At 39.5% G+C, this 20,270-nt stretch overlaps 2 protein-coding genes across 6 annotated transcripts in view; one reads left to right on the forward strand and one right to left on the reverse strand.

Moving 5' to 3' along the window:
• Window positions 1–1,042, forward strand: part of PALLD (palladin, cytoskeletal associated protein) — a gene marked incomplete at both ends in the record, with an annotated part of 193,699 nt that extends 192,657 nt beyond the window's left edge. For both annotated transcript variants that reach the window (XM_080343535.1, XM_080343536.1), the window contains one exon: window positions 870–1,042. In XM_080343535.1, coding sequence (XP_080199661.1) covers window positions 870–1,042 — 173 coding nt within the window. The remainder of the gene's footprint in view (window positions 1–869) is intronic.
• CBR4 (carbonyl reductase 4) lies at window positions 1,032–19,325 on the reverse strand. 4 transcript variants are annotated; one of them, XM_080343545.1, is made up of 8 exons: window positions 19,007–19,246; window positions 16,025–16,166; window positions 15,348–15,468; window positions 14,722–14,858; window positions 13,979–14,113; window positions 12,543–12,612; window positions 10,861–10,913; window positions 1,032–1,143 (listed from the first exon to the last, which is right to left on the reverse strand). In XM_080343545.1, the coding sequence occupies exons 2-7, from the start codon at window positions 16,164–16,166 to the stop codon at window positions 10,892–10,894; spliced, it is 627 nt and encodes a 208-aa protein (XP_080199671.1). In that variant the 5' UTR covers window positions 19,007–19,246; the 3' UTR covers window positions 1,032–1,143; window positions 10,861–10,891. The 4 variants fall into 4 exon arrangements, with proteins under 4 accessions (XP_080199671.1, XP_080199670.1, XP_080199669.1 ...); XM_080343544.1 differs by lacking the exon at window positions 1,032–1,143 and adding an exon at window positions 5,199–5,288; XM_080343543.1 differs by lacking the exons at window positions 1,032–1,143; window positions 10,861–10,913 and having other exon boundaries at window positions 11,621–12,612; window positions 19,217–19,325.
• Window positions 19,326–20,270: the final 945 nt, after the last annotated feature.

Consider the following 20,270-nt stretch of genomic DNA (forward strand, 5'->3'; position numbering starts at 1 on the left):
TATAGTTTCTCCTCAATAATAACGATCCACATCAAGACAACAAATGCTCTGTCAAAGTACATTTCACCATCTTTCAGATACCTAAAGCAAAACAAGCATGCATGCTCTCTGTTTTTGCTTAGTATATTAAATATAGCTAATTAACAGCAGATAATGGCATGATTACGTTATTTTTGTGGATCATTATTACTCTTACTCTGCTAGCACTTCCCTAACCTTTTGTATTCTTTTGTACATCAGTCTGTAATACACCTCTGACAGCTACCAGAAGTGTAGTAGATGTTTTTATGGCTTTCTGCTTATCCACTCGGTTTGTTCCAAAGCAGTCCCTTACATAGTGAATGTTTTCTTAAACCAAAATCTCAATGACAAGAATTAAGGTGTGTGGTGGGGAGACTGGAATTATACAGGGTGGTTTCTGGGGTGGTGGTGGTAGTGGGACTTGGGAATTAAAGACTTAGCCCAGCCTTCTTGAGCATACAAGGGGTGGCAAAGGCAGCCAGGTGATTTCCTTTCATATACAACAAATAACCCTTGAACAGGCCTCTCACTGTAATACTAGTGCACGGAAACAAACCCCTTGCTGTTACCTTCCCAGTGACACAAGAAAGGGTAGAAAGCAACGCCAAAAAGGCAAAGGAACAAACACAGACACTATTGTTTGTACCTAAGCTTGAAGGTGAAACTATATGCTGACAATAATAAAACACACCACTGAGAAATGAGACAAACTTACCTTTGATATAATGGTTTTCTGCTGCTTAGAAATTAGTATCGCCTTTACAAAGGGTTGATCGCACATCTGGTCCGCTTGGTTGCACCACCCAAGACAGCTAACAAACATTTTTTCTTTCCTTTTCCACCTCCAGCTCAGTGGCAACAACCAGCTCAGACAACCAAGCCAAAGAAGGTGCGGCCCTCAACCAGCCGATACGCTGCTCTGTGTGACCAAGGACTAGATATCAAAGCAGCCTTCCAGCCTGAAGCAAACCCCGTCCACCTGACAATGCAATCTGGCTTGGTAGAGAGCGATGATCTGTAGATCCAACTGCCGCTGCCATGATTTTCTTTCAAAGCAGAAACACTGAAAGCCATTGCCTTGACCAATGATACTCCTATGTCACTTTATGCAAAGGCAGACACCTTCAAGTACAAAAGATAAAAACAAACACAATAACCATATATTGCTTATTCATTATACCAAATTAGGATAATAGATAGATTATTAATAGAAATGTACACATTGCACAACAAATCACATTCACCAGTTCCTTATACCTAAGTTGCTTCAGCTCTTACAAATAACCCTTTTCATAAAGGCCAAAATACATCAGAGAGACAGATTTTTTTCAAAAGAGAACACTCTTTATCACTACGTGCCTTCATAAGCAGGAAGTAGATGCTATACAATTTTAATGGTGCAAGATGTTTTGTTTGAGACCATTAGATCACAAAGAAAATTAGAATGTATGGTTATCTATAGTTGTGAAATGGCAATGCATTCTGATAGCTACAATGAACAAGTGCAATATTGTAAGAATAAAACAGGAAGGGACAAAGGAAGAGAAATGTAAGCAAGTGCTGTATCTCTGCCAACTGCTTTCTATTCTGCAACGGAAAAAATATCTTGGCCTTAAATGCTGTTGGTATGGACAATTCTATAACATGACATTAACACCGTAATTTCAAATTCTTTTGTATTCTCCTTTTTGCCATCTAGGAGGAGGCTTACTTAAAACCATACAGCAAAGACAGTTTAAGCATAAGTAACTTAACCTCTTCAAGATAATGACAAAAAAGAGCTGACATGCAGTAACAGTCTACTCCAGACTATAAATATGGGTAACCAGATGGGGAAAAACCGCCGACAGTACGAACCCCTGCAGGAAGTTCCTGTGAGGGCTGGGAGGGGGACAGGGCAAGAGGTTGAAACTCTCTGTGGATTTCCTGAAGACAGTCTGTAACCTCGTGATACTGCCATTCAAGAATCTGAAATTCTAAGGTGAGCTGAAAACTAGAGAGTGTATGTATGGGACATTCGTCTGTTTAAAGCCTGTGTAATGTGTATGAGGATTAGAAATGTACAGTAAGTGAAAAATAGGTTGGGACTGCAATACGAATTTAAATGACAAGTATACACCACAGGTGACAAGCTTGCAGATCTGAGGAAGTAGAAAACGAAGATGGACAAAAACAACATTCAATTTGCGCTTTTTTTTTTTTCTTCTTCTTAACATAGCATATGTGTCTGGTAGATTTTATTTTTTTCTTCTGTAAACTGTAGGCAAATGACAGCTCTTTTAATGGGTTGAGTCTGTGCGATGCAGATCAAAAGCCTGAAGGCTGATTTCAGAATGCCAGGCAAATCCACATCCAACTGGAGCCCCACCTAAGTCAGCTCTGACTGGGTAGTTTTAAATTAGAACCAACTGAATTTGAGAAGGGAGGGAGGGAGGGCGGGAGGGAGGGTGGGATGGATGGAAGAATTACTAGGCCTGACAAGAAAAATGAGCATTTGATGGTACGAGCTACGATACTTTGCTATGAAAAGAAAAACACTGTATTCCTTATATGAAGCACATATATGGTATCTTTCATTATTTATAATAAAAGTGTTGAAATCTTTTATCTCAGTTCAGTTATTCAGAAGTCCTGTACTTAGGGTTTGGTTTTTTTTAATTTTGTAATTGTGTACACCATATATTGCATTACTGCTATACGTGTATTGCTTTGTAAGTACACAAAGTTTGTTTGTTTTTTTTAGTGACTAATAAACTTTAGCACATAAGGTAGTACTATTCTGATGCAGGATATGACCAGTATGGGGATTGTTAATCTACATTAACGTCATAGTCTGTCATCTGGGAATAATCCGATTCTATTCTAGAAAAAAGTATGTCATATCATTTGCCAAATTTTTCTTGACTGTGACATGCTAATTTACTTTTTTTTGTTTAGCTTCACTAGCATTATTTTGCCACCTTTTATTTGTATTTATAAAAAAATGTATTATCATTACTTTGGACTGTTGTGCTGATATCATGTGGGTTTAACATCAATAAATATTACACAAATAGAAAGTTTTCCTTCTGGTAAAGACTATTAACTGTTTCAGTAGAAGCATGCAAATGTAAGATTTAGAAATTCTGAATGTTATGAATACAGATGAAATGAGGGCTAGATGCAGTATGTAAAAATGAGTAGAATTTATCAGAATATTCTGCTTGTGACCGGGAACCTTTATACAAAACAAAGGAACATGACCCATGAACTCTGCGAAACATTTGGCAAATAAAAGTACTTGAAGATGCTTTTTTTTTTAAATACATTAGAAAACATGCAGGTCTATTTTGTGTGTCTAGTAATTGTAATCACTTACAACTGATTCTAAGTAAAGGGCATGGTCCAAGTGCTGTTAAATTCATTTACGAATAGTCAGCTAACTAAGCAATATCAAAATTTTAAAAATAAAATGTTAATATTTGCTTGTAAAATCCTGAATATTAACTAGCTTCTCCTTTCCCTTCTGTGCAAAGTTACCAGGAAAGATGCAAGATGATTTTTTCCTTTAGGTTTACATTTCAAGCATTGATCACTACAAACAGACTTATCTAGGCAATTAAGTGAGTACTGACATTAATGGTGATGCTGCAGCTGCAGTCAATGGAGTTCTGTCTGCTTATAGTCAATCTGTCTTTGGCTTAGAGACTGAAAAACTGAGACTGCGCTTGTGAACTGGTTTTAGATGAGGTCATCATCACTTTTTGCCTCTGTATATATGTACAGACACACACTTAAGTAGTAAATCACATCTCTAAGCAGCGAAGTTGTTTTCATGAAAACATTCAGCTGTGCTGTTACTTAGTTACAGGGACTGTTTGGGTTTACAAATTCAGAGATAGAAGCATGGCACAAGAAAACGACATACTTTTCAAGCCAAAAATCTGCAATTCTTGGAAGCATCAAGCTAACTTCCAGAAGTTTAATCTCTCTTCACATACCCCAAAGATAGATAGTATGACCTGAAAGTGTACTTTTATCATTTCATAGGACTTAAAAAAAAGAAGTCCTAACTGTTTGCAAGCATTCAGGTTTAGCTATGGGAAGACTTCAAAATATTTAGGAAGCTGATCAGTCCAACTGTATTCAAAGCAATCAAAGAGTCAATGCAGCTGCATTCAGGATGATGACAGAAACCTCTGCCAAGAGCACCAACACTGAGGTGCAAAATTCCATATGCATGAATTTTTTTCCAGCTGGTGGTGCATCTTATGGCACAATGCCTTTATCCTGCAGCTTCATGACAATAGCAACAATCAGTTAACATACACAATTTTTTTTCCATCACAGCCAGCCGGGGGCTGGGGATCAAAACCAAGCCATAGTCCAGTTTGAAACCCTAGCTTACAAGTCATTGTTTCTTTCTATTGGGCCACTTTCAAAGATCACTGTAATTCACTTATTTTGTATGCTAATAAACGCCTTGATTCCTCACATATGGACCACTACATCCTTATCTCTGCAAGCAGCCCAAAAGGCTTTAATATGTAAGCACTTCATGAGATCATATTATCCATCATGATGCTGAGAGGATCAGCTGCACACTCTGGCTGTATGACCCAGCTGCGAAATCCACACTGCATAGTATAGACGGATTAAAGCATGGACTGGAAACGTCTGCTCAGATGATGCACGTTGACAACAGCCCTGATTGACTGCCTCACAACCCAGCTGTACATGGAAGGGGTAGAATTTGCTGACACTCAGCTTGTTCTTCTGAACCGGCTAAATGAAGAAGCCCTCCCCCTGCACAGCTTATGGGTTTGAACAGAACCAGGCACACAAAAGCAGATGAAAACACAGCTCCTGCCCCAAGAACTTTACAAACTACTGCAGACAGCACCCAGTACTCTTTGTGTCTTAAAGCCTGCGACTCTCAATCAGAATTAAGCCACAATTTGCATCACGTTACAGAAGTGATTAATACATAACATAAGCTCATACTGCACTGGATCTCCAATAAAAATGTCAGCATTTGGAACATAATGCTCGAGTCCCACTTAGAGCAAAAAAAGCCAGACTACACGCGACAGTACCTGCCCAGCAATGATTTCAGCAGCTATACCAAAGAGGGAGACGAATGAACTTCTGTCCAACAACACCAGGAAGGAGATCTTTTTTTCTTTATAGAACAACTGCATTGCAACAGGTAAACCCCAGGGAAGGGCCAAGTCTTGCAACCACTGTCACTTTCCAGTTCTGTAGTAACATAAATGCTCCAGAAACAGCTGCAGAGTAAGAAGAAAAAAAATAACAGCACATGGCCACTACTCAGACTGATTACATCATTTACAGCAGGAGCTCGACAACGCTCATCACATTGAATGGATTAGTTTTGTGTTGTGTGGTTTGGTTTGTTTGTTTGTTTTTTTCCTGAAACTGTTCTGTTGAACACACAACTAAACACATTGTCAAGATTTTTTTTTTGGCAGACTCTTGGCCCAGGTATCACAGAGTATTTCTACAAAGAACTGAGGGTACTAAAATACATTGCCAAGGAGAGGACCTTTCCAACCTACTGCAACGTGTGGAAAATACCTAGTAAGGCAAGATTTCCCATACAACAGGCAACACACCTCTCTATTCTACTGTAGAGTAAGAACTAGTGGATTCAGGAGATGCCTTTTAGCTGCAGTTTGTCTGGACAAGTATCATTTGTAGCGAAGAACTTACCTAAAAGAAAAACCTGTTTTACCACACAATCCTATAGTATAATGCACAATTCTGTTTCTTATATACATATATATACTTCTTATAAACATATTAAGTCACTTTCTCCTGCAACACTTCAGAATCAGATTCACTGAGCATTTTTGTAATAAGTGTTTCATCTACAATAGAAGTTTTACCTTTCTTAAATTCTGTATTAACTTCAGCCGTACAGTCTCTGATCATTCACTAATTCATGTTTAACAGTGTATAATAAATGAAAACCTAAGTTTGAATATAATTCTTCTATCAGCACAATTGTTAGTAAATCCAAAGATCTTGAACTGCAGATGAATGATGTCATTTCAGGTATGGAGCAGCAGCAGCTTTCAAGAATTTCAGTTTGTAAAATTCAAGATCTACTTTCTCTTAGGAAAAAAAAAAAAAGAAGTGTAATTACCTAATGTAGATTTCCAAATCTAAACTAGACTGCTGTTTTCCCCTATGTCTTGTATATGAAAAGCAACACAGTTACAAATCCTAATAGAAGAATGAAGTAATTTTTAAGTTTTACTATTTTTAAGCTTTTCCTGAGCAGCAAATCCATTAAACAACCAACTTCATAAAAGCAGAACAAAGTTTTCATTTGTAATTATTAGTGTTTTCTTGCAACAAATAAAAATGTTTATAAGAAAAGGCACAGCTACTGCTCATAACTGTCATTCTAAAACAACTAATTTCAGGTCAGCCTACACATCCTAAAAGCAGAGATGGAGTGTTACAGTGTTTCCAAGAACTAATTCCGAGGACTAAGATATCAGTGATCTGTCTTTACTTGCCCAGGGTAAGTGGGATCCAAGCCTAAGGTGAAGCAAAAAAGAACATAGCTCCTTAAGTGAGGACAAAAACATGTTGATGATCAGAGCACCTCCACTGCCCTCACTTCAGAGGTCAGGTTTGTCCTGGCTGCTTCTGGCACATGTCAAGTCAGGATTCAGGACTGAACTCCCAGTAAGTGCGTTTGAGCTCAGTGTGGAAGTCAGAGGAAGCTGACACAGCAGAGCATGAGTCAGCAGTTAATACAGCAAAAAATATAGGTCCAATTTATAAAGGATAATACAATAAGGGGAGCCCAAACAAGTTGTCCTTTTTAGAGGCAAAACTAGATTTATTACTTTGGCAATGCAAATGGGTAGCTCTTCAGAGACAGCTGTAGCTGAATATGTCTGAATAAACCATTTCTTAGGAATAAACTCACCTCACATATTAGTAATCTAGTATATTTGGTTCTCGCCTAAATGGAAGGACACCACCTTAATTAATCAATGAGAGATACAGGCACATGACAAGCATTACTGTAAGACAGATCATTCAACATTAGGAAGAAAGTCATCATGGTGCCAAAAGAACCAAAGATTTTACAGAAAACTTCGTAAACAGCTTTGTGAAACTATATAGTAAATTAACCTTGCTAATCTAATATTTACAGATCGACTGAATACAGCTTCACTGCATAGCAGAAGGCTTAGCCTGACCTCCACTCTGGTGCACTGAAAATTATGTTGAACCACAGAACTACAGGTGCTCTCTTCTCTATATGCCATCCAACAAGAGTGCTACAAGAACCTGCAGAGAATGGATGCAGATCCAGTCTACCCCTGGCAGAGCCATCTCACCATCAAAAATCAATGACATCCACACAAAACACATGCAATGATGATATGCAGGAAGCTTTCAGTAGAAGTCTACCACCTACCTGAAACGATAGGATAAAAGTTCACAGCAACAGCAGCAGGAAGTAAAACACCATAACCTAGAGCTTTTAACAGGTCTTCAACATAATGGTGGGGATCTGTTTACAATACAGCCTCCAACATATGTGCAACGTGTACTTTTAGTGCATTTAGCATTAGAAATACAGATCTGGGAGATGTGCAAATTAGATCTGCAAAACATCAAACTGTTTCACTCACACACTTCAGCAAAGCCACATAATCAGCCTGCATTTATACCTAAACAAATTGTTCAAAATAGCACACCGATTTCAAACCCAGTAACACAGTACACACACAAGGCCACCTCAGCAGAATCAGCCAGCAGTGTGGGAAAGAGGAGGTGACACCCATGTGGCTCCATCGGCTCAGACAGTGTTAGCTCAGTGGCATCTCCCCCCCGGCGCCGCTCCCATTGACATTATCCTGATGTGGGTATTGTGACACCACGTAAGAGTTGCTGGGTTTTATTTGTGTGTTGTCTCAACATGTTTGACATCATCATACTCAAACTGGAAATTTGTTACTAGATCTCCAAGAAGCCCAAACAATTTCAGTTTTAAGAATTATGGCAGAAAGATGTATTTTTATTTCAGAATGAGACTAAAATGATGAAGCACACCAAGAAAAACAAAAAGGAAGAAACAATAAAATTGGATCTGATGTATTTTTAAAAGCATGAAAAAACCCCACAATTTTATGTTTCAGTGTTGTAATTTGTTCTAAGAAATGAACAAAAAATATCCAAGATCTTAACAGATATGAGATGTTAATACGAAAAATAAAAGCATAAAATACTAGAACTGTTGTGGTCATAGTCACATAGTATTTGTTACTAACTCAGCAGACATAACTACAGTAAAAAGGAGCACATGGTCTGAAATTGAACATAACCTATGAGTGAAAATAAAACATAATCTGGGGCTCCTGTAGAGTTCTTAAAGAGCCAATGCTCTTTAAAGACTTCTCTCCACCACTACATTTGCCCTGTCTTTTCAAACACTGATTGATTACCCAAATTAAGTGGGTGCACCTGCTCTTGGAAAGTTGTTTTCATCAGCTTTACTTAAACGAACTATACTAGGCTTTTTTTTTTTTTTTTAAGTCACATAATTGCAACAGGCAATACACATTTCAGTTTCATGCAATACACTCCTCACACTATGCGACACATCAAAGGAGGAAAATTTGTCTAACAGCAATAGATAATCATTACAATATTACATTATTATCTACAGTTAAAATGTACGAAGAGAAGGCTGGCATTTAGATATCCACTTTCTACCCAAATTTCACTGAACTCAATATTGAAACCCTTTCCATCATGTCTTTTACATCCCTAAACAGCTCAGGATATATGGATTTGGATTTTACAAAACCAGCAATGCCAGCTATCAACTTTGTATCTACACAGGCAACTTCATTTCCCTAAAACTACATAGATACACTAACCAAATAGTACCAATATAATAATGCCTTAGGATAGACTGCCCTCAGGAGGCCAAAATGAAAGCTCATCATGGGATATCACACACTAGCACACTAACACAGCACACTTCATGTACACCTGTTACCATAAAAGAAAGCCTGCAAAAGCTGTTCCTTGTGATAGCTTCTACTTATAGCTGCAATATTAAAACAAAACCCCCACACACAAACTCACAAATATTTTGTATGTCCTGCTAGAAACTTCTACTGATGATTATTGCAATTAGTGCTTCAGAAGTAAAACACGTGAGTTCACTGCATCAAGTTCCAAGTCACAAACACATTTCTTCAGAGGTAAGAAGGAAAAGTAAGGCTCTACTGGTACTTAACAGAAGATTATAGGAGAGTTTTAAGCAATATAACAGATGAGGAAGCATCAAATGAATAAAAAGCACATGCTCTCTCCTCCACTAGGAAAAGAATCACAGAAACTTCTTATTTCTAGTAAGAGTGAACTGAAGTTTTCAAAATTAAATCAAAAAATCACAAGCCAAGCACATGGTCCTACTCAAGAACACCCACATGCAAATAAACCTCCAAAACATTTATAGATAGCTCGGCATAAATGCCAGCAGCACAAGATGTAAAACCCCAATGTCTATTTTCCATCAACGACAGTGACATAACAGGCATACCAAAATATGATGGAAGCAAAAGAAGTAAGCAAGACATCGACACAAAATACATAAGAAAGTCATCAGACTAGATATCAGTATATTAACTCATTAAATAAAATAATATGGATTGAATTTCCAGGCCAAATAAGGTAAACTTTATTGTTAGACAATATTACTACCAACACAATTGAGATGATGGCAGTAGCTATGACATCTAAAGACTATAAGGCCAGTAATGTAAACATGATGAAAGACAAATCATCAGCAAGTTGGATAAATGTCACACTGAAGATGGCAAGATCACATTTTTTTTAATATGTTGTTTTCATGCAGCCAGCCAGGGACACTCAGCTCTGTTTGCGGGCCCCATGAGTCAAAATGCTATTTTCAAAGACCAACTTTGTGATGGTAACATTTACTTCTGTGACAATATTGACCCAGTTTATTAATAAAGACAACAGTCCATTACTGCAGACTTCCATAAAAAAATCAGCAACACAAAATAAGGAGGTCTACAAATTCAAGAGCAACACAGCAACCAGAAGAAGGTTGTTAGAATGTCTCATCAAATGTAAGAACCTGCAGGCCTCAACCAGAGCCATCAAATGGCAGATTCAAACATACCAATCACAAATTGCTGGAGATACAGGAGTCTTCTAAGGAGACACCACCACACACTTGACCTGCTACCTACACTATGCACTCACTGCTTCCACTGTCTGAGAGATCACACCTGGACATATAGAACCCTGACAGACATTACTTCTTAAAGAGTAGATGCATACAGTAAAAGCTGAAATGCATTACCATTTATAACTAGTTTTCAGTTTGAATATACCTGTTTTAAGAAAAGTGGAAAATAGGTCTTTTAAAAAGATTTCTTTTAGGCTACCAACACTTTAGTCTAGCTCTATTGCAACTCCATAAATAAAAACATAGTATGTACTGTAATATTTTTAAAAAACTAATTAGCAGCATACTGAGATTCTTCTGAGGGTGTTATTCCAGGCTTTAATCACAAATATAAACTAAAAATGTCATTGCTAATAACTTATTTGACAGTTCCCTTACCCAACAAACCAAGGGATAACAATAATGAGGGTCAGAACTCACTACAAGGAAATTATTTTTAGTCTCTTAAGTTTGGTTTTTGGTCAAGATATGTCACACAGGCTTTGCCTGTAAAATACTAAGGACAGGTATGGGCAGAGCCAAGTTACTGGCATATTATTACTTGACTATTAAAAATGGGAGTACCAGCTGTCCTTCCTCACCTTTGACGCCCTCAGAAAAAAACATCATCTGTCAATTCTCTGGCCAGTTCTTCCTATCAAAGAGAAACATAATCAGTAATTATATTTTTGGTGCAAAGACACATATGACACCTATCTTTTCACCTCTCTATAAAGACATAACAGTAAGATAAGGTCTCCCAAAAGGACTACTTTTAGTGGTATCTTCTATTCCAGAGTAACACAGCCAACCGTAAAACTTCTGAATATACAACCGTTCCTGGTATTATTTCTCAATATGTACCTGTGAGAAGCTTGAACATGCACCATTTCCTGGCACAAAGACAAAATTTCTCAGCTGCACAAATGAAGAAAATCTCAGATTTTAAAGACTCAAAGTTATCATCAGTGAGATCTCTTATTTCTGTACTTCGGTTTGTGCCAAGACGGGAAGTAATTTCAAAAGCTGAATCAACATCTGGATCACGATGCAATAAGCACTGAAGCTAACAAGTGAAGGTCCTAAACCACATTAATAGTTTTCTTCAGAGATGATAGAAACATCAATTGTCAAAGTTACTTGATCTCATTAGAAAAGCCTGGGGTCAATTTTTTTTAAATTTTCAGCAAGAGAAGAAGACTTAGGATCATTTACAGTTGAATAATTACTGTGCTTCAAAAGCTGCTTTGAATAAAATAAAAGACTATTTTATTGACTATACATACATATTAAAGAGCATCACCATAACATAGTTGAACTGAGCATTCAAGAAGATATACAGCAATACACATTGATTTCACATTCTGGAAATGAGACATCTGCTGAGCCAGTGAAAAGTCTTTTATGTGGCAAGGCCTGTAACTGGGCTGTTCACCAGAATATTATAAAATTAGCAACTCTGATGAACAACAGTCCTTCAATATATACAAGCAAGTGCTACTGGATTAAATGAGTGCTGTAAATAGATTCAATACTGGAACTGAGGACATTTTGTCTTTATAAAAATACATGGCATATAATTAAATCTCCTAAAGGCAATTCATGTACACAGAAGATACAGAAGCTTCCAGCTCTGTAGTGTTAGCTACAAACAAAAACCAAAGGAAACTCCTTGCCACTTCATCGGGACTAACTGATAACAATAAAAAATTACAGAGTTTGCAGTCTTCACCCTACATGAAAAAACCTGATGCAGTCATACCTGCCAACCAATAAACATGCCTCTGCAATTTATTAAACTTTGTGTTACACGATTATAAATGAATGAGCATAAATCAAATAAAATCTCCACTCTATCCCAAATTAGAAAACATGACTTCATAAAAATATAGTGCTTTAAAAATGTATCAGCATGTTTGAAACCATCGCTATACCAAAATCAGGTCTTTTTCAAGTTGTTACATGCACAGACTTCATAATACCAAACGGACTTTTTCATGTAGCTAAACATATGCCCTGGAACCCACTGCTGCTGAATATCTCCTCTGTCTAAGGAACATCAAGTCAAATACATGCATCAATCGTCAACTAATATCCACATACCCTCCCTTTAATTATTATATATTTACACATTACCATCATGACATTTGAGTAGGTACTTATTCAAGGTAGCGTTTAACTCAGAAGCTGCAAGCCTCCATCTACAATTAGAGTACTCCCCGTAACATAAGGAGACTCTAGAAGAAAAACAACAGCATGTGCAACTTCATGAGGCTCTCCAAACCTTCCAAGAAGAATTGCTTTCTTCAACTGATCTTCTTCCAAATGAGCAGTCATCTCTGTGTGAATAAAGCCTAAGAGAGGAGAGATATTCGAGGAGTTACCCAACCTTCAGCTAAATTTCTCTAGCGGCTTTTCCCTGGAACCCTCCAAAGCGAAATTTACTACAGGATTCAGCACCAGCTACCATTCTTCAAAGTCTAAGTCAGTCCACACCATTTTCTAGCCAAGAACAAACTTTTACCTAAACAATAAAATATCTCCCATTTTGGAAGCACTGATGTAATCATAAAAAAGGTAGAGAGCTGTAGAGGGCTATGAAGAAAAAAAAAAAAAGTTAACTCTAAAATTGGGCCCCAAAACCATATTTAGTATTGTTTTTAAAAGACAAAATACAGTCATTTCACCAAAACATTCTCAATAAAAATATGGGTATAAAATCTCTGGCAAGAAACCCCTACAGTGTTTCCATTATAGTTTAGTACTTATGACAGCACTTACACCATTTCTATTAGAGCACTCATTTGAAGAATATTTCTTGACAATTTTGAAGGATATTCCTTTACAATTTTCAGTTAGCTCAGATTCAGTTTTCCCACTGCTGCACTTCTCTTCACATAAGCTGTAGCTTCATAAAGAGCTGATCTTATCTGTTTTCTATCTGCCACCAAGAAGAGAAAGTCTCAGTTTTGCTTTCTACGGTACAACTGTGCCCCTTTATTGGACCCTTCAGAGAACTGCTCAACTCACTAACAATAAAAGTATTTTTCCTGGTGAACTGGTTCATGTAGAGGTCTGACAACATCAGAGCTAGCACAAGGTGAGCAGCAGAGTACACAGCTATCAGCAGAAAAATCAGAAAAAGACAGAAGGATTTTCCTTAGGGGTGGCAGTTTGCTTGGACTAGATGATCTGGTGAAACCACAGCCTTGTCCCCACAGAACTTTCTTTCCAGAGTCTCCCTTCTATCCACAGTAGACAGGGAGAGACAGAGACACTTTCATGCCAGCTTCTTGTGGTCTTTCATGTTTCACTAATAAAAAGTAAGCATTCTATAGCAGGAGACAAGGATAGCTGTCTGTATATAATTAGTTCTAATCCTTCCAGGTGCAAGGACAGCAAGCTTTGAAGGAGGAACAAAGTAAAAAAATATTATTATGTAATAATGGATAGAGGAACAGGTAGACACACTCTTCCAAGTTTCTCAGCATTCCCTTAAAAAGACTGAAGGTTTTGTAAACTAATGCATTACACTTTAAACTGGGGAGAAGGAGGAAGGGGGGGGAACAAAAACAAATAAACAAATCGTTAACTTACAAAAGTCGAAGAAAATAATAGCAATTTATCTTAAGTTACTTTCAGAGTACAGCAAATATCCAGCAGTCTTGATAGTCATGTATTGCAACAGTCAAGGATGTCAGGAGCTTTCGAAAAACTAACCTGGAGCAACCACATTGACTCGAATTTGCTTTTTTGCAACTTCTTTAGCAAGAGAGCATGAAAATCCAACTAATCCTGCTTTGGTAGCACTGTACACACTTTGACCAGAGTTGCCTTTAAGTCCTACAATACTTCCTAAAATAAACATCAAAGAGAATACAAGATTAAATTACTAATTTGAGACCTTGTACTAGCTTTATCATTTTAGTTTTAAATTTGGAATGGAAAATGATATTACAAGAAAAGGAATTCGAAGTGTATCACTAAATGTACTTTGTAGCTTACTGCTGGGGTAAGTAAATTCCTCAATTATCTGTGATTTTTGTGGAATCCATATATCTATGTTGACCAACAGGCACCAAGAGGGTAAAATTAAGAGCTTTCTAAAAAAATATCCTCATACACACACACACACAAAATCAACTGTACCTATTTGATTCTCAGTTAACAACTAGCAGCTGGTAGATTTAGCTATTCGAAGAGCCGATGTAGAATGGTAAAACTATTTTTTCAATAAAATATAACATCTGGGGTGTTTATTACTTAAACAAGCTGGTTTTACATTTAGAAGTTGCTGAAATTGCACAAAAGAATAACAGTTCATAAAGAAATGCTAAGTATAGAATATCTAAATACAAAGAAAATAGTCAATTTTAACAAGTAAAATTTCAACATGTTACACCTGTTAAACCTTTCTGGAAAACTAGTACTTGGAATTCCACTGGATTAGACAAGCAACTTACCTATGTTGACAATAGCACCTCCCTGCTGTTGCATCATACTTTTTACAGCAGCTTTGCATGTCAACATTGTTCCCAAAAGGTTAGTGTGAATCTGGGCTATCATATCTTCAGTTTTGGTTCTCAGTAACAAACCATCCCTGATGAATAGACAAAAAAACCCCAAAAGAACTCATTGAACAACCCCAATGATCACATATACTCATAATAAAACATGACTGATGAACGGAATACTAATGGTGATTTATATGGTTCTACACATTCCAGTGTTAAAAATTATGACATTGCAAGGATGACACATAGCAAGAAAAAAAGTCAGCTATGCTTTTGACAACAAAGCCTCCTTTGCAAAATGGTATCAAACTTTGGTTTGGACCATTTCAGAGGGAAAAAGTGGAAGAAACAGGAGTACAGGGGGAACTCATAAACTCAGAATACAGAAATTACAGTGAAAACTGTATCATACGTTAGAATTTTGCTGTCATCAGGAACAAAACATTGGTGAGTGCTTAATACTGTTTTCAGACGTACTCATTTGCAATACTCTTACTAAATGCAAAGGCCCTTAGCACCTTACAATAAGATGCTGTCATCTAGAATTACATATCATCTTGTAACAAATAACCAACCTGTTGATTCCAGCTGCATTAACCAAGTAGTTAATAGGACCTAAATTCTTCTGAATCTCCGCAAAAGTATTTTGGACTTCTTGTTCGTTGGATACATCGCAACTAAGTGCCAGATGTCCTGCTGTATAGAAACAAAGGCACATCATAATAACAGTAAAAGATCGTATACCATTCATAAACATTCTTTAGGATTTATCAACTCAATTGCAGAAGCAAATGCTTAACTAGTTACAACCTGAAGAACCCATTTAATTCCCAGATAACTAAATAAGGACAATTTTCAAGTATTGTATTGATTAGTTATGTGACAATTTCTTCATTTAGTCTTCTGGCCTTTTGAGATCAGAAGTTCAGCATGAGCAGACTGGTCTCAGTTCTGGCTTGTTCAGAAGCCAAGGATGACTCAATTCACACCATCTCCCTGTTGCGACCTTGAACAATTCCTTTCATCTTACAATTCATATCTTGCAGATAGAATTGGTAACATACTTTACTTAACTTTCCCAAAGAATATTGTGACAACAAAAGCGTACCGATACAGCTTTTATTTCAAATTTCTCACTCTTTATTTTCATTTTCATCTATTTAAACAATGAGGTTTATTTAATCATTTACTACTTCCATAAGTCACCTAAGCACTGGACAGTGAAGAAATAACTGCAAAGCAGAATACATACCACCAAGATTCCGTGCAGTATTCTGGGCTACTTCCAGATTTCTAGCAATAATTGCCAGGCGGCAGCCTTTCTCTGCCAGTAATTCTGCAACAGCTTTTCCTATTCCTCGGGATCCTCCAAAAATGGCGCAAATCTTGCCCATCTTCAAAAACAATTCACAAATTGCAAATGAACAACGAATGTCAGGTCCACTATAGCAAGAGAATAACAACTGTTCTTGTCAACATCATGGCCCTTAATAGTTTGTAGCATTTTGTAATATCAGATTATAGAACTACTGATGTGTCAATTTTTTATTCACCAAGAAATAAATACTTGAATTAGACACCACTTGTACAAATCTAAGTTATTTCTTAATTGTTTCTGAACTAGCAAAAAACTTATGCATGTAATCTACCATTTCAATACTAGTATTCTGACAACTCCTATTCAGTTGAGTTGTATATATCTAAAGGCTATAATGTATTGTTCAGCTGCTTATTCAAAGACAAGGTAGCAGTCATACTGCTCTTGCCACCACTGTTATTGTACTAAAGTTATTTAGACTGAAGGTCTCACTCCATACTAAGCATCTGTGTCGGACATCTATGCTGCAAACATCACTGAGCATGATTTGATACTACTGTATTTACACTTAATAGTAAGTTACACTCACAATACCATGTTTTACCAGGGGTTTTTGGTTTCTGCTTTGCAGGGAAAACAAACAAACAAAAACCCAACCCCAAACAAACAAACCAGCAAAAAACCAACCCCAAAACAAACAAACAAACCAACCTTTTTGATATGTGAAATTATTCTGAAGTAGCTAGCTAAGACATTTAGTAAGGAGTATAAAAATTAAGTACTTCCATAGAATGACCTTTTATTCTGCAACCTCGAGAAACCAATCAGCTGGTTTGGGATTTCCTGAAGAGCCAGAGGCAGAATCCAAGCAATAGTAATGAACCTCTTTTCCATATATTTTAATAAATCCTTTTAAAATTCAATTATACTTCGTCTTTATAACATCCTAAGGCAACAAGTTTTATCATTTGTGGAAAAGTACTTCCTTTTGTTCTTGATTTGCCTTCTACTTAGATAATACCATGTGTTTATCCTCATATCTTCCCCTGACTGGTTGTAACTTCAGAGACTATTTTTCTGGATTTTACCCTCCTCCTATATCCTCCCTGAGGTCTATTTAGTTACTCTTCTATGTATAGAAGCCATGCTGTATCTCACTTAAGACAATCCTGCCACCCTACCCTTTGCCTTACCTAGGTCTATTACACTCTTTTTGATGTGGGATAACCAGAAGAGCACAGTGTTAAGTATACAATGGAAAAATGATTTTGTTCTTCCATGACAGGGCCTGAAAGAGCAGAGGGTCCTTTTCTGTCCCAAAGTAAGCACAAGTCCTTGAAATCAACCCATGTGTCTGCTTCTACTGGCAAGTTGAAATCAGCTTCCTAGGAGCAGGAAGACGATACTTGCATCTCAGGTGGCAGCAATTTCAGCAGAACATGTGCAAAAAGACATCTTGCATGAGGGCAATTCCTTAGCAATAAAAATGGGCACCACTGCCTCACCAGAAAAAATAATCTTTTGGGTAGTCTTCATTAGGGTAGCTAGACTGCAAGAGTTGAATGAAGAGGTCTTGCACTCCAGCAACTACAGTTCTTACTGTCTTAGCAGACTAAAGACACAACCAAACAAGCCACCCATATTTTGTTGACACTTTTTTTTTGTTATAAACAAAGTCTCAGTCTGCCTTCTCCATCTTGACTTTCTTTACAGAATTACTACGACGACTCTGAAGTTTTTGCCTATTTGTTGCAACAATGTTGTGCTAGGATTTCCTCTTTCATAGTTTGGTCTTACCAGCACTGAGCATACCTACTCTCTTATTTTTAATTGAAACATGGAATGACATAGATGAGGAGGGCTCTCTGGAAGTCATCTTGTCTAACTCCTCCACCCCTGGGCAATGCCAAGTGAACCATGTTATGCTGTTTATAAATACTGTCAGACCTACATAGATTTTCCAAATAATTCTGAACATGCTTAGCTACACCAGACCCAAAAAACTGCCTGTGGGAAATTTCTTTAAAACATATCATACTGCCCTTCCTGGTCTCTTTGAGAAGAGAAAAAAAATCTTGCTGATTTTCACAGAATCACAGAACGGTTGGGGTTTGAAGGAACCTCTGGAGATAATCTAGTCGAGGGGTGTCAAACTCCTTTTAGGACTGTATAAATGTAGGAGTAGTTACAGTAGTTACATGTATACAGTGCTAAAATTACATCGGGCCCTTTGAAGGCAACCACAAGGCTAGTGTGGTCCCACGGTGAAAATGAGTTTGATACCCCTGGGTCCAAGCCCCCTGCTAAAGCAGGTTCACCCCGAGCAGACCGCACAGGAATGCGTCCAGGCGGGTTTTGAATCTCTGCAGAGGAGGAGACTCCACAACCTCTCTGGACAGTCATTCTACCACACTCTGGAAGAACAGCAAAAGTTCCTTGTGCATTAACCAAGTGTTTACAGGAGGAGCGTAAGGCCTGCTTCCAACAACGTGTGGTTTAGCACAAAAGAGCCATACAGGTTCTTTAAAGTTGTGACTTGAGAGAAAAATACTGCAGCGGAATAATAACCTTATGGTCAATAAGGAATAATAACCTCTGGTCAAATAAATGTAGGGAAGAACAAGTACCTTTTGAGCAACAGGTTCCACTAGGTTCCCACACAGCACACACAGGCGCCTGTACCACCTTTGTCCCCTACCGCCCTTCTCTTCTTTCGGAACGAGCTATTCAACCCGTGACCCCAGCCCGCTGGCGGACACCTCAGCAAACGCCACCCGGGACCCGCCAGCCAGCCGGGCCGCCCCCGCCCCTGTGCGCCCTCAGCACACCGCCCCGGCCCCGCCCTCGCGGCCAACCCCTCCTCTCCTCTCGGCAAACCTATTTTCCCCCCCTCCGCTTTTCTGGGTTCCCACCAACCTCCTCCGCGTGGGGCGGCACCTCTGTCCCTCCCGGCCCCGCTCCCGCCTGCAGCCGCCGCCGCTCCGCCAGGGCCAACCGCCCCGGCCACACACCCCCGCCCGCCGCCAGGGGGCGCCCGCGCGCAGCGAGGCCCCGCGCGGCCGGGCCTGGGGGCAGGAGCCGCCGGCCGCCGGTGGCCTCGGGGACGCCGCGGGGCCCCGCGCTCACCCTGCGTCTCCTCCTCGGGGGCGGGGCGGCGCGGAGGGACGGAGGGAGGGAAGGGGAGAGGCAGGGCCTGGCGGCGGGGCGCCCCAGCGCCGCCCCCGACCCGGCGGACGGGCCCAAGGTGGAGCCCTCCGCACGGCCAGCGGGGCGCGGCGCCGGCTGGGAGCCCGCCCGCCCCCCGCGGGGCACGCCGGGACGGGACGGGACGGGACGCGCAGGCCCCGCGCGGCGCTCGTGCCACGGTGGCAGCAACGGCGGTTCCCCCTTTGCCCGCCCCGGCCCCTCAGGCCCTGAGCCGAGCGCGGGCTGCGCTTCCCGCCGGCCCCAGCACGGAGAGACTGATAGAAAACCGACTTTTACGTGTATTTCAATTTACCTTCTGTTTTCTGAGCGGCTTGCTTTGCTTTCCTCACATAGAATCACAGTATGTTAGGGATTGGAAGGGACCTTGAAAGATCATCTAGTCCAGTCCCCCTGCCGGAGCAGGAACGCCTGGATGAGGTTACACGGAAACGTGTCCAGGCGGGTTTCGAATGTCTCCAGAGTAGGAGACTCCACAGCCCCCCTGGGCAGCCTGTTCCAGTGCTCTGATACCCTCACTGAGAAGTTTATTCTCAAATGTAAGTGGAACCTCTTGTGTTCCAGTTTGAGCCCATTACCCCTGTCCCACCGTTGGTTGTCACCGAGAGGAGCCTGGCTCCACCCTCGTGACACTCATCTTTACATATTTATAAACATTAATGAGGTCGCCCCAGTCTCTTCCAAGCTGAAGAGACCCAGCTCCGTCAGCCTTTCCTCATATACACACCTCCTTTCTCCGCAGAGCCCACATACGGGCAAGCCTGTCTGCTTGCTTTTTACACTTTACAGTCTTGAAACTCCATCTTACACCCAGCCATCCAGACAACGCCCGTCTAAGCCACTTGTACCATGCTTCATGCTTGGCACCAGTACTCGCTGACAGAATTTATATGGGGTGGGAAGCAGCTGCCTCACTCTGAACTGGGGCTCTCTGTCCTGTCCTTGCTTCCCCCTCCAGGTACAAACAGGTGTTTCA

Source organism: Nesoenas mayeri (genome assembly GCF_963082525.1).
Source record: "Nesoenas mayeri genome assembly, chromosome: 4".
Lineage (NCBI taxonomy): Eukaryota > Metazoa > Chordata > Aves > Columbiformes > Columbidae > Nesoenas > Nesoenas mayeri.

Excerpts from the sequence above, each read along its gene's own strand:
- CBR4 (XM_080343543.1), bottom strand. The coding sequence starts at position 16,166 with ATGGGCAAGATTTGCGCCATTTTTGGAGGATCCCGAGGAATAGGAAAA. Across the intron at positions 14,859-15,347 it reads AATGCAGCTGGAATCAACAG|GGATGGTTTGTTACTGAGAA; the intron begins GTTGGTTATTTG and ends TCTATTCATCAG. Across the intron at positions 12,613-13,978 it reads AGTCAATGTGGTTGCTCCAG|GCTTTATTCACACAGAGATG; the intron begins GTTAGTTTTTCG and ends CTCCTCTCTTAG.